Source organism: Tenebrio molitor, chromosome 7, assembly GCF_963966145.1.
Source record: "Tenebrio molitor chromosome 7, icTenMoli1.1, whole genome shotgun sequence".
Classification (NCBI taxonomy): domain Eukaryota; kingdom Metazoa; phylum Arthropoda; class Insecta; order Coleoptera; family Tenebrionidae; genus Tenebrio; species Tenebrio molitor.
Window position 1 is genome coordinate 16,087,044 of NC_091052.1, and position 13,229 is coordinate 16,100,272.

A 13,229-nucleotide genomic window follows, 5' to 3' on the forward strand; every position below is an offset into this window, starting at 1 on the left:
AGTAATTGATGTTACGAAATACTGACAGATTACTTTAGTCAAAAATAACCTAAAAAAGCCGACAATATCAGGCTCAGGATTAAGTAAAACTATAAAAGATATAGTTGATTTATGGAATTATACACAGTTAGTTGAATTAAACCTTTATATAATGTCTATTGCAGTAATGGAATGTGGAGATTTCAGTGAATTTCAGGTAAGGCAGCTGAAGTGGTAACTTATTTAGAGGTTATGTGAGCAAAATGAAGTGATGGAAGGCGCTTATCCCAAAAAGGTTGAGATTTTGAAAATGATAATTTTCAGGAGGCATTAAAGAATATGCGCAAAGTTGATGATTTTATAATAAATACATTAAACACTACAATACCGACAGATTCCTTTCATCCAAATGGGGAATCTGCATGTAAAGACTTACATATGAAATTAGGAGAAGGGAACACTAAGAGATCAGAAGCCATAAAAAAATGCATTACTGTGAGTGCCAGTAGAGTGAAGCAATTGAAAGAGCAACGAGAAGCAAATTTAGAAGACATCTCTTTATCTAAAGCATTAAGATCAGAACAAACTAAAGTAAGGATGTAAGGTTTAATAGAGATGTAATTATGTAATGCATATTTTTTAGTTAAGAATGTTACAAGTTGAACTTACTGTAGAAGATCTGGTCCAACAGAGAACTTCAAAAGTTTTTAATGAAAAATGTAGGACATATTTTAAGCCTCAGTAAGAGGTAATGCCATTATGTAGTTTCAACATTTATTAATGCGAAATTTTATATTACGTTTGTCAATTTATACATTTATAATGTACAAACGTTACGTATTTAAGTAGACTCGCCTTTTATTTTAACCTGTTTTTTTTTTTGTGATAAGCGGAAACTTCATTTTGTGGACATCTGTGGATAAATTTCTTTTGACCCAATCTGATTACATGGCGTTTTAACTTCGTAAAAACGTTTTATATGATTAGGTTCATGTGTCAGGAAAGTAGGACTTTTTCCAACATAAATACAGTAATATTAAATTACGTTTTATTTCAAGATTTATTTTATATCTAATAAATGCAACTAACATAATTGTAAAACATTGAGTAATAATTATAATCAAAATATGTGACTAGAACTTAACATTACTTTGGTTTTTAAACAAGTCACTTGAAACAAAATACAAAATGTGTTGTTAGAAAATAATCTTATAATAAAATAAATACCTAAATACAGGTTACGTCGTACAAATTATGTAATAATAAAAATTTAGCTGCTCTTTACATCGAAATACTTTACAAATGAACATCAAACAAATTTAAAAATTATTTTTCTATATATTGGGAACAGATGTAGACAATAACGTGAAACAAACAAACAATAAGATGTAAAAGAAGATACGAAGTACGTGCTTTAAGTAATTAATACTTGATTGTTCTAAAATGATTTTACGATTATTTTGTTGTAGTAAAAACCATTGAGTATTTCTTAATTAAAAAAATAAATAAAATGGCACAGTTTAGTGTTAGCTTCTGTATTATTAACTTCCAGCAGTGGAGGTACATAGTATTCAGAGTTGGTGCTGCCGATTGTGTTTATGTTGGACAAAACTTGAAAATTTCTACAAAAATCTTTGGCAAATCTTTTGTAAAAAATTTAAGGAGTTGGGCAGTGGTAGTAATCCATTCATTAAACGGGAAAATATTAAATTTCAAGTCCAACTCTGATACAGTTCTTACTTAGTATAAAAACGAACAATATGTTACGTAAAAATTAATAGCAAAATAATTTCAAAAAGTAATGAAAACAAGTCTTTCAGATCAAATTTGAGACTCCGTTGGTGACATGAGGTTAATATAATAAGAATAATTATCAAAATTAAAAAGCGAATCAAACAAAGAATAAAGGTTTGATGCAGGCTGTGTATAAATATCTTAACCTTAAGTCCTTATTGACCTTAAATGCCCTGAACTATTCGGTGAAGATTGAGATAAAAGTCAGTTCAGTCGTTGATGATGAGACAAATTAATAAAATCACGGATTACATAAGAAGACACTTGCGTTGTCGTCTTTTCTGAGGTTCGGGTCGTAGAACGGCACGGACAGCCTCGTCAAACACCTGCTTAAGTCCTCTCTGCGTCAACGCTGAACACTCCATGTATTTAACCGCCCTGATTTTGTTAGCCAATTTCTGACCTTGTTCGCGCTTTATTGGACTTAAACCCTGATCCGCTAGCGCGTTTAGGGTCTCCCTGTCGTCCCTTAAATCTATTTTTGTACCTACTAGAATCATGGGGGCGTCAGGACAATGATGCTTAATCTCGGGATACCACTTGGAAGTGACGTTTTCGAACGACGACGGCGACGCTACACTAAAGCAGATAAGGAATACGTCTGTTTGCGGATACGAGAGGGGTCTCAGTCTGTCATAGTCTTCCTGACCGGCTGTGTCCCACAAACCTAAACTGACTGAAATCCCGTCGACTACCATCGGGGCCGAATAATTATCGAAACTAAAAAGAAATGGGATTTATACGTGTGCTGCGGCTAATTCAATATACTAACACTGTGGGAACATATTCTCCCGGAAAACTATCTGTCGTGTACGATATTAGCATGCAGGTTTTTCCTACGGTGCCGTCACCAACAACTACACATTTAATAGGGCGACCCGACGACATTCTTACTGCTCTCGTTCACTAAAAATATGACAAAGCCTCCGTCTAACCTCAATCGAAAATGGGCTGGGTCGTTACATCTACACTCCTTACCTTCGAACGAAGTTGTCGCAAAACTACACAAATAAATTCACGAAAAAAAACGTGCTACGGTTTCTTGGTTAATTTTTGCATAAAGACAGACGAGTCACAAATTATTCAGGTGAAATTTTCATTGGAAAATGTCAACCATACGTCAACCGAAGCCTTAGATGTCATTGTCAAAATTGGTTAAATGTTAAATGTCATTTTTTTGTAGAGAGCTTTACGATCGGTACGCGTCTCAACTAAAAAATCGTTGACATACACAAATCTATTTTTTTATATAATAAACTAGCGGAAATCCGGAAATTAAGGAAAAATTAAACTATTTAGGCCGGCTTAACTAATTAAAATCTCGTTTCGCAAAGCAATAGAACTACTAAATACTACATGTTGGCTGTGGCATTCGTGATTGGTTCGTTCAAACTGGAAGCCATAGCAACGCAAGTTGAACCAATCAAATTGAAGCCAATTTTCAAAACCTATTGTCAAGTGTAGGTTCTCAGCACCCTCTGAAGTTTTATTTTTTTTAATCATGCCATTTTTGTCACCGTCATGATGGTCGACATTTTAATGTCATCTTATTGTTGTACTCTCGTGTCAAAAATGGATTATTCCCTAGGATTTAGGGATATTCGTTACTAGGTTGCCATAAATTTGGTTAGGTTGGAGGCTATGTGGTTTCTGGTGACAAACAAAAGATATCCCAAAAAAGTAAGACAGCAAATTAATTGTAACAGTTGAAAATAACTAATTTCTTGCTAAGTGATAGATGATTTTTCGTTTCACAATCAATTTTGGTTACTGGCGGCATATTTATTTGGATTTAATCTCTCAATTCAAAGTAACCAACCTTAGGCATTCAAAATAACGTTTGAAAATTCTAGTTACATACAATATGAAAAACCTTATTTCCCTAAAAGTTCGAATTCTAGGGAGGATCGAAGGGAGTAATCCATTTTTGACACGAGAGTACGGTGCGATCAACAATTACTTAGATATCTAAAGGGCGGCTATGACTTTGACAGTGTCAGATTTTTCGTATTTTTGCTGACGCAGCTAATAAACGTCAAACAACTGTCATTATGAATCGAATTTTAACGTAAAATAGTAGTTTATTTGAGTTCGTGTATAAATTGGGCCTTTTTTGGCACCCATGGGCCTATAAAACGCTCGTTTTTTTGTTCGACGAGCCTCTTAAAAGCTCCAAATCGCTTAAAATCTTTAAAATTAGTTTGACGTTTCGTTTTGACAAGTTATGGGATTTATCAAAATCCGTTCACACAGGAGAAAATTCTCAAATTCTGACAGTGTCGAACAAAAAATGGTTTTTACTTCAGATTCAGAACATAAAAGATTAATCTTACTTTCGTGATGGTGTTTTCAATAATGGAGACTGGACATATAGGGTAGTTAACTCAAGTTGCAAAAAACCACTTGTCATTTGCAACAACCTTTTTTCAATATTTTTAAACCAAATAAAGGCACAAAAAGGCCAGAAAATCATAGTTTGGATTGAATATTTTCCATATAAGTACAGTTTTAAAGTAATTTCAAATGACTAACGCCATAAAAACGCTGTTGCAAATGCAAAATGGTTTTTTGCAACTTGAGTCAACTTTACAGTCTTCAGCAAGTGAATAAACCGAAAATGTGGTTAAACATTTTGAATTCATAAAGTCCAATTTAATTTAATTCCATCTTCCATCCCGAACGAGACGCTTCTGAAAGTTCTAATAAATCGAAACATGAATATCCGCAAAAACACTTTTAAAACAGAGAGTGACAAAACCTTGCTATGAATGAAATAGGTAGCCGAAATAGCTATTTATGCACCAAGGGCGTTACAACGATGATTACGGCCGGAGAACGATGAATCCAACTCGAGGGCTTTAGCCCGAGAGATGGATATCGTTCGATGGGTGTAATCATTCGGTGACGCCGTGGTGCATACAAGATTTTATTTTTCACTACGTGTTCTTTAAAAAAAAAAATGGCATCTTTGCAATTATGAATTGATGAGGGCGTTATGAATCATTTAATCATTACGCCCGCTTATTCTTATTACGTCCTGTATTATGCCCCGGTTGTTATGGACATGTTTACGTATTTCGTATCCTATGAGTTATCATGCAATTATACTAAAGTGAAAAATAAAACACTTTAAAGTTTAAATACCTACACCGAACCGCAAAAACATATAAGATTAAGAGTGAAAACTAAGTGAAAGGAAAAGTCAAAGCAGAAACCATAGCTAAACAGTACCTCTCTTCGTCCAGCGAGAGATTAGGAGATTTTAAATTGTATTAAATTAACCCAACACCAACACTACAAAGTGCACTAGAATACATTAATTAGAGCATAATTTCAGGGCAAAAATGATATTGCTTGAAGGATATATTTCAAATTTTACGTGCGCTAGGTACTACTTTCTCTACGCAGAATTTAGTGATTTTTATGTCAACGAATCTCTTGCTGGACAAACTATACCATACTTATAATTAGAAATATTCTTCAAAATGTCGGCCGTGATTTCTAATACACGCCTCTGCCCTTCGAAACTTGCTGCATCGTCGTGGATTTGTGCTGTTGAATATGGGTGTTTTAGCTATTAAAAACTCCGTTACGTGTAAAATCCGCTTAATCGGTAAACAAGACTATTCGCAAAAAATCAGGTTGATCGACGTACATGTGAATCACCCACTCACAAAACTCTGTCCGGCGAATGTAATTGTTTGGTTACAATGCTTATACCCACTGAACATGATAGGGGTGCAACCCTTGCTCTTTAAGAATGCGACATTCACAAACTGAGAAACCTGAAATTTACGAACTAACTGGTGGATACTTGTTGACGGGTTTTCTTACACAGTCTCTAGAACTTGGGGTTCGAGGTCTAACACCCGTGGCGTACGCTCTTGGCCCCTGTTCACACTTCTCGGGCGAAAATTACCATTTTCCCGTCGACAACAGCCAGAAATGTTTGCGAATGCAATACCATCTGCACTTCCGTAGCAAGGTACCATATCGGTCATTTCACTATTGGTACAATTTTCCATGATAATGATGAATGATTGATGGCACACTGAGACGCAAAATTCTAAGCAAATAATAGCCGAAGGTCGCATTGAAAGCAATTAATTTACACGCGGTACTAGCATCCGCGTAACAAAAGTTTTTGCACCTTTTTTGCGTTGCACTCGATAACTTTTTAATTTTACTATTCGTCCTAACGTGATATCAGTGGCGTACTCAACTTTTGTGGTTGAACTTTAAACGGCATTTCTGCGCAAAACTGAATGCACATGATTTTCACAATTTGTCTGTAGATCCTAGGGTTTTCAGATTTGCATGCTTTTCAAATTCACCCTGTATAATTAGGTACCTATACAGTGAGCGGCAAAAGTATGGAATAAATTCATTAAGGATGAACTGGAGTAACAATCTCAGCAAAAAGTTGCGGAATTCTTATAATGCTATGAAACGTTTATTACGAGAAATCAATATTTGAAAAAATAGTTTTTAATTATTGGAAACGAATTGTAATGAGTTGCAAGTAAATTTTGTGTTTATTTTCTTGATATTTAGATAATTACTTACCTGTGATTTTACAATCTTTTGACTAAGACTGTACGTGAAAGTAAACAAAAGCACACTGAATTTCAATTTTCATTGATTTCTGTTAAAGTTCTTAACGTAACTGCAGTAAAACGTGCGATATGAGTGTAATGTTGCATACCGACGTCAATTATATGCATTTTGTTCACTTTTATTGAAATTAAAACAGATACATAACCTCAAAAACCGTGTTTTTCCACATGTAATTAGCGATTACAAGGAAAATCCTCGACCAACTTTTTTTGTAAATTCATTAGAAAATTCTACGATATCGATACTTTATGTGTGAAAAATTTAAGAAAAATTGGCCTTTTTGAAATATGTTTTTTATCAATTTTTATGCGACCATTGCTCCATTTCTCATAAGAACACGTGTAAAATATCCCGAAACTTTAAAAGGTAATAACTTTAAAATTCCTCGACCAAATTTTTTTAAATTTGGCAGAGTACTTTAGAATGGATGAAAGGACTATTGTACCAATTTTAAGCAAATTTCGCCATTTTTCAATGTTACTCCAGTTCATCCTTAAAAATTAAACAATTTTTTTTTCAAAAAAATCTTTGGATAGGTCAATTTTAGTTTATAAGAATACATGTTTTAGTACCAAACAAAATTCCAAGCAGTCATTTGTTTTCGAGTTATGACGTCATCGATAGTTTTTGTCTAAATGATAGTATAAAAAGTTTGTTACCTTACATAAGGAAATTTTTGAGAAAAAAAAAAATAAAGTTGGAAAAAATAAATTTTATAACCAACAAAAACAAGTCAAAAACTGTGTTAACAAGTACTTACTTAAAATTATAGAATTAAATGTTCGAATTGCCATCCTCCAGCTTGTTGACAATAAGCAAGTTTATGAAGAAATTCCCCCTGTTTTAGTTTTATCTACATAGTTTTATCCCCGCACCCAATCAAAATTAAAATTTCTATACGTTGTGTTTCTGTTATGAGTCATTTTCGAAAACGTTTTGTAAAACAAATAACACATACGAATGAAATCGACAGTAACATTTGACTGTTTGATTTACCTACTTGATTTTTTGACTTGTTTTTGTTCGTTATAAAATTTATTTTTTCCCAATTTATGATTTTTTTTCTCAAAAATTTTCTTATGTAAGGTAACACAATTTTTATACTGTCATTTGGACAATTAAAGGGGGTATCAGAATCAAGAAAAAAAATAGGGGTTTCTATTTAAAAAAACTATCGATGACATCATAACTCGAAAACAAATGACTGCTTAGCATTTTGTTTGGTACTAAAATATGTATTTTTATAAACTAAAATAACCTGTCCAAAGATTTTTTTGAAAAAAATTTTGTTTAATTTTTAAGGAATTTATTCCATACTTTTGCCCCTCACTGTATTTTGTAAGTATCGTAACCAGTAACAAGTTTTAATCTGGAGCGATATGATTAAAAAAAATTGTATCATCGAAGTTTTTGGAATCTTATAAATATCTCGTGATCATATACTAGAACTAGACTAATCTGATATACCTGCATATCTATTTACCGATAAGATGTTTCAAGATATGCGACATTGGATAAAAAATAAAAATTACACACTAGTTAGTTCCTGATTACAGAAACATTATGGTTAATGTTAATTGTTTTGTGATTTTAACCGTTTGCTTGTTTGTGAATTACTCAAATGTGAGAACTTTTGTTTATCATTATTTTAAATAATTTATCATTTATGATATGTTTCATGGAATAATTTGTAGGGCTCTGAAAAGAAATGTAGATACGCCACCGGAACGGGTGCAAGTATATTGGAAGTTCGTAGTTTATGGAACTTACAGACTGGATTCTACTGCTATTATTTTCTTGAGAAAGATCACCACCTTAAATTTAAGTATTCATTTAAAAGGATACCCTACAACGATTCTTACATTGTGGTCAGCCCGGTCAATGAGTCGTACTTTTGGTACGACGTTTTGAATGAAACTTCTCTGTATTATTTAAAACCTTCTTTTACTAACGATGTGTTCTTCGAAAAGTGGAAAATTTGCTCTCAGGAAGCCCTCGACTGTTGCGATTATTCTATGAATGAAGAAAACATCTATCCGAGTATGTAAACAATAAGCGATTAATTCAAATTTACGAACTACCTTTCCAGCTGTTGAATACCCTTGTCCTGCATTGTGGGATAGTTGGAGTTGCTTCGCTCCAGCCAAAGCGAATACAGTAGGAAAAGCTGTGTGTACAGTGTGGTCATATTCCTCGGAGACTCCAGCGTGTGAATGTGAGTTAACAATAATTTTCTTATTCTTTGCGTCAAAACCTTTTTTTAGTGCAAAGCGAAAGAGAATGTTTTTCGAATCGAACTTGGGCAGAATCCACTAACTACCAGATTTGTGCACTGGCTCCACTCCTTCGCAGTCGACACTATTTCTACGTGACCGTTTTGGCGGTGTCCGCATGTTTGTCTTTCCCGGCGGTGGTGATATTTGTCTGTTTTCGCGCCTTTCGACAAAATCCTCGCTTCATCCTTCACCGAAATCTGATTCTAACGATAATCATAAGAAACATTCTTACGATCATGAGCAAACAAATTGTCCTCTTCGACGAACTCCTTTCAGACGCACTAAAAAGTGGTATAATGAAGGATAACGGAGTCGGTTGTAGAGTTTTGGCATTTTTCGAAAATGTTGCCAAAGATGGAATGTTCGCGTGGATGTTGGCCGAAGCTTACTTTCTACATCAGTCGATAGTGAGACCCTTTACCAGGGAACCCCCCCTTTGGATGATTTACCTCGCAGTTTCCAGTATTGTATTTTTGAATAGACAAACCTGATGTAAAAAAAACACGTATCAATTGCAGTTTTATCGTGTTTACCGTCTTTGATTTGGGCATTAGCGAGAAGTTTACACCATGCAGAAAATTGTTGGATGGTCGACGATACTCAAGATTATTGGATTTCTGATGGTTTTCGTTTTGCCATTTTAGGCTTTAATTTATTGCTTTTGTTCGACATAATTAGAGTGATGGTTTTGAAGTTGAAACGAGACGGCATCTCTCAACAAACGAAGTATTAATTACAATTTCGTAATTCGTTGTGTACAATTTGAGCTTAAATTTAATTTTCAGGACGACCGTACGAGTGACAGCATTTTTAATTCCTCTTTTCGGTTTTCACATTCTCGTCATTTCGAATCGAAGTATTGTTCCTGACAATTCTTGTGCGGCGCAAGACATCTATACATATATCAGCTATGTAATCGAAGTGTTGCAAGGGGTGATGGTTGCCATTTTATTTTGTTATATGAACTCAGAAGTCTGTAAAAGGAGAAAGTATGGAGCAATAAATGACAATTTATGTTTCAGGTGCATCGCGAAATGAAAAATGCGTTAAGAAAATTTGTACTTTATTTACAACAGAGATTTAATATAAATTTTGGACGAGGAGAATCATTCAAAGGACACTCCACTGCGAACACTGGTATGGAATATATTTCGGAAGGAACTAATTAATATTCACGCAGATTCTAGTTTGATCACGAGTTATCTAATTATTTATTCGATAGCACTTTCGACTAAATCGTTCATCCCCATCATCATCATCATCAGAATACTGTCAAAGATAAATATTATGAGTGTACAGAATATAACGAAACGGTAGCGTTCATATAATAAATTGTTACCGTCACGTAGCAGATCACGATAGCTGGATGTGTCTATTTATTTATATTTTTTATTGTTTTTTTTTTTTGTTAATTTTAATAAAAATCAAAAGAAAAAGCCAATGTAATTGTTAATCTCGTATTTTATTTTCTGTGAAGGGTTGGGTACAAATCTCACAGGAAGTCCAGGAAATCGGCATTTTATTTATGACGTATCTGATAGTAAATGAACAATGAGTATTTATTTTACTACTGATAAGATACAATAACTCAATCTGATAAGTTAATGATATTGAAAGAAAAATACCGCCGATTGTAGACTTAATTGGAACTTTTCCAAACTTTTTGTCACTAAGTATGATCTACAAATGTGCAGTGATCTTTACATGTGCTTTGTTGTTACTAGTCACGGCTGAAACTAACGTAAGAAACATGAAACGTCTACGCTTTTTAATTTTCAGTTATTTTCCATAAGTTTGACGTTCATTTACTACGAAATTATTTGTACATTGCGTTATGTTTTTGGATTCATTTGAAAATTGAAGCGGATAATCTGTAGTTATTTATGCAACGAGTTTCTGTGTAAATTGGGCTTTTCTAATTGCCCGAGGGACAAGATTAAAACACGAGCGTAGCGCGAGGGTTTTAAGTTCTCGAGGGCAATTAGAAAAGCCCAATTTACCCAGAAACGAGTTGCATACAAAATTTTATTGTTTGAAACGACGTCCCTGAAGCTTCCAAATCTTTTAAAAATGCTTTCGCATTTGCTTTTGACAGTTTTGACAAATTTTTCAAGACCTGAAGAATGTGTTGTCTAGGGCAACGGTTCGTTATCTGCTCATTTTGCTTTAGGGCAGTTAAGAGGCAGTTTACAAAGGAGAAAAATAAGAATTAATGACAGTTGAAAACATTTTTAGGGGGAGAAACGCTGCAACGCTAGGGGAGCATTGTATCCTCGTGAAATATGGAACTTCTGGACGGGATACTTGTGCTACGATTATACCAATACTTACCGACTTAATTTTAAATACGAATTTATACCAATAAACTTGAATAATTTTACAATTCCAGGATCTGAGGTATAAAGTCTAGTAATTTTTTCACAAGAAATCGTTGCATTTTTTACAGATCAATGAAACCACATATTTTGTGTACGACTATCTGGATGAACATTCACTCCCTTTCATTCGACGCTCCTTCAAAACACAACACTTTTTTGAGATGTGGAGAGATTGCGCTCAAGAGGCTGTGGACTGTTGCGATGATGTCATGAACGATGAAAATATTTATAACAGTTTGTGTTTTTGTTGATTTTTATCTAAATCGTGTTGTAAAAAAATTACGATCCCAAAAATTTACAACGATTTTGAAAACCATTCGATTCGTCTTTATTGAATCAAAGAGTGAAAATGTTTTAATAATTGCACACATCTTAAATTTAGGGGTATTTCACATCATCAAATTGTTCTTTTTTTCAGCTACCGAGTACCCTTGTCCGACAATATGGGACGGTTGGAGTTGTTTTAGTGGAGCCAAAGCAGGTACCATTCAGGAATTACCTTGTTCCAAGCAAGCCTACTCGACGGAATCAGATGTGTGCCTATGTAGGTCAATATTCACAATGTTTCTGCGACTCTTAAATTATTTGCTTTCTCATAGTGATGAGCGAAAAAGAGTGCTTTTCCAACGGAACTTGGAACCAAAAGACCAACTACGACGTGTGTGCAATAGCGCCAGTTCTCCGTAATCGTCACAACTTCAACGTCATAGTCTTGGCGACGACCACAGTTATATCTTTTCCATCGGTCGTCATATTTTTCACCTTTCGTAAATTCAGACAAAACCTGCGCCTGATTTTCCATCGCAACTTAGTGCTAGTCATCATCATCAGAAATCTTCTCACTATTATGACAAAAGAGATAATAATATTGGACGCCCTCAAATCCACAGGGTCAAATAACGTCATGGATAATAACGGGATCGCCTGTAGAGTGTTGGCTTTCTTCGAGAATGCCGCCAAAAACGGGATGTACGCGTGCATGCTCGCCGATGGATTTTATCTTCATAAAATGATAGTGAGGGCTTTTGCTAATGAGCCCAATTTGCTTTACGTATATGCAGCGGTCTTCGGTGAAGAGCCGATTTCGACTTTGTCACGTTATTAAAAATACATTTTCAGTGTTGACATTCCTGCCTTCGCTTATTTGGGCGACAGCGAGGGCTACAGCAGGGGGTGCTAATTGTTGGATGGTTGACGACAGTCAAGATCAGTGGATTCCCGACGGATTCCGTATCGCCATACTAGCCATAAATTTCATCTTCTTAATTGACATAATCAGAGTGATGGCGCTGAAGCTGAAACGTGGGAAAACCTCGCAACAAACGAGGTATGGGAAAAATGAACAAAGTACAAAGTAACACACGAGACATCCTTTTCCCTTATTCAAAGACTTTTTCTGTTTTAAGGGCAACTCTGAAAGCCACACTGTTTCTGATGCCACTCTTTGGAGTTCAGATTGTCATCATCACAAATAGAAATATTGTGACTAGTAAGGATTGTCAGGCAGAGGATATTTATTATTATGTTAGTTATTTGGTAGAAGGTCTTCAAGGAGTGATGGTGGCAATTCTGTTTTGTTACATAAATCAAGAGGTGAGACTATTTATATTTAATCAAAGACGAACGAAAAACACGTAGATTTCAGATAAGAAAAGAACTCAAAAATGCGTATAGAAAATTTTTGTTGGAAGTACAAGTAAGATTCGGCATAAATCTGAATACAAATCAGGACAATAGGAGAAGAACAACGGCCGCCACTTCCGTAGACCCTTATTGATGTAAGACTGTCTCAGAGAGTCAGAGATCTCATATAAGTAAGAAGAAATATGTACATACGAGTGCTAGTTTCCGCACAGTGAAATTTAACAATGCTTAATTTATCGAAAATGCACATATTTTAAATTATTTGACATAGTTATAAGTTATAATCCATATAAGGTTAACTCTATATCTACCTCTGAAACTGGATTCAATTGAAAACAAAGTAAAACACTTACAGGAAAAAATAGGAAAAATGAAACATGTAATCAAAATAATGATACTTAAAATAAAAGCTAATTTTGAAAAGAATATTTGGAACTCACTCACCTTCAAAATAACATTTCGCGACCACATAGTAGTGCGCGAACGTCGATTTCGCGCACTAGTGCTTCAAAATCATCCAAAAAGCATTAGCCTTTTTGAC

General features: G+C 34.6%; 4 protein-coding genes across 8 annotated transcripts; 3 read left to right on the forward strand and 1 right to left on the reverse strand.

Moving 5' to 3' along the window:
• Nucleotides 1-8: 8 nt before the first annotated feature.
• Nucleotides 9-846, forward strand: Ccdc58 (Coiled-coil domain-containing 58). The gene is made up of 3 exons (XM_069055077.1): nucleotides 9-196; nucleotides 304-570; nucleotides 623-846. Exons 1-3 carry the CDS (start codon nucleotides 152-154, stop codon nucleotides 722-724), a joined length of 414 nt encoding a protein of 137 aa, XP_068911178.1. The 5' UTR covers nucleotides 9-151; the 3' UTR covers nucleotides 725-846.
• Nucleotides 847-1,013: 167 nt separating this feature from the next.
• Mtl (Rac family small GTPase Mtl) lies at nucleotides 1,014-3,088 on the reverse strand. Of its 2 annotated transcripts, none has more exons than XM_069055075.1 (3): nucleotides 2,752-3,088; nucleotides 2,546-2,703; nucleotides 1,014-2,493 (listed from the first exon to the last, which is right to left on the reverse strand). In XM_069055075.1, exons 2-3 carry the CDS (start codon nucleotides 2,659-2,661, stop codon nucleotides 2,022-2,024), a joined length of 588 nt encoding a protein of 195 aa, XP_068911176.1. In that variant the 5' UTR covers nucleotides 2,662-2,703; nucleotides 2,752-3,088; the 3' UTR covers nucleotides 1,014-2,021. The 2 variants fall into 2 exon arrangements, with proteins under 2 accessions (XP_068911176.1, XP_068911175.1); XM_069055074.1 differs by having other exon boundaries at nucleotides 2,546-2,679; nucleotides 2,752-2,947.
• Nucleotides 3,089-7,860: 4,772 nt separating this feature from the next.
• On the forward strand, nucleotides 7,861-10,119 carry LOC138136008 (corticotropin-releasing factor receptor 2-like). 3 transcript variants are annotated; one of them, XM_069055048.1, is made up of 8 exons: nucleotides 7,861-8,013; nucleotides 8,085-8,430; nucleotides 8,480-8,605; nucleotides 8,655-9,128; nucleotides 9,185-9,392; nucleotides 9,452-9,638; nucleotides 9,689-9,803; nucleotides 9,847-10,119. In XM_069055048.1, the coding sequence occupies exons 1-8, from the start codon at nucleotides 7,954-7,956 to the stop codon at nucleotides 9,981-9,983; spliced, it is 1,653 nt and encodes a 550-aa protein (XP_068911149.1). In that variant the 5' UTR covers nucleotides 7,861-7,953; the 3' UTR covers nucleotides 9,984-10,119. The 3 variants fall into 3 exon arrangements, with proteins under 3 accessions (XP_068911149.1, XP_068911152.1, XP_068911150.1); XM_069055051.1 differs by having other exon boundaries at nucleotides 9,854-10,119; XM_069055049.1 differs by having other exon boundaries at nucleotides 9,689-10,119.
• Nucleotides 10,120-10,212: 93 nt separating this feature from the next.
• Nucleotides 10,213-13,114, forward strand: LOC138136010 (calcitonin gene-related peptide type 1 receptor-like). Of its 2 annotated transcripts, XM_069055054.1 has the most exons (8): nucleotides 10,213-10,407; nucleotides 10,902-11,063; nucleotides 11,113-11,278; nucleotides 11,463-11,588; nucleotides 11,644-12,114; nucleotides 12,164-12,371; nucleotides 12,451-12,637; nucleotides 12,690-13,114. In XM_069055054.1, the coding sequence occupies exons 1-8, from the start codon at nucleotides 10,342-10,344 to the stop codon at nucleotides 12,819-12,821; spliced, it is 1,518 nt and encodes a 505-aa protein (XP_068911155.1). In that variant the 5' UTR covers nucleotides 10,213-10,341; the 3' UTR covers nucleotides 12,822-13,114. The 2 variants fall into 2 exon arrangements, with proteins under 2 accessions (XP_068911155.1, XP_068911156.1); XM_069055055.1 differs by lacking the exon at nucleotides 12,690-13,114 and having other exon boundaries at nucleotides 12,164-12,391; nucleotides 12,451-12,634.
• The last annotated feature ends 115 nt before the right edge of the window (nucleotides 13,115-13,229 follow it).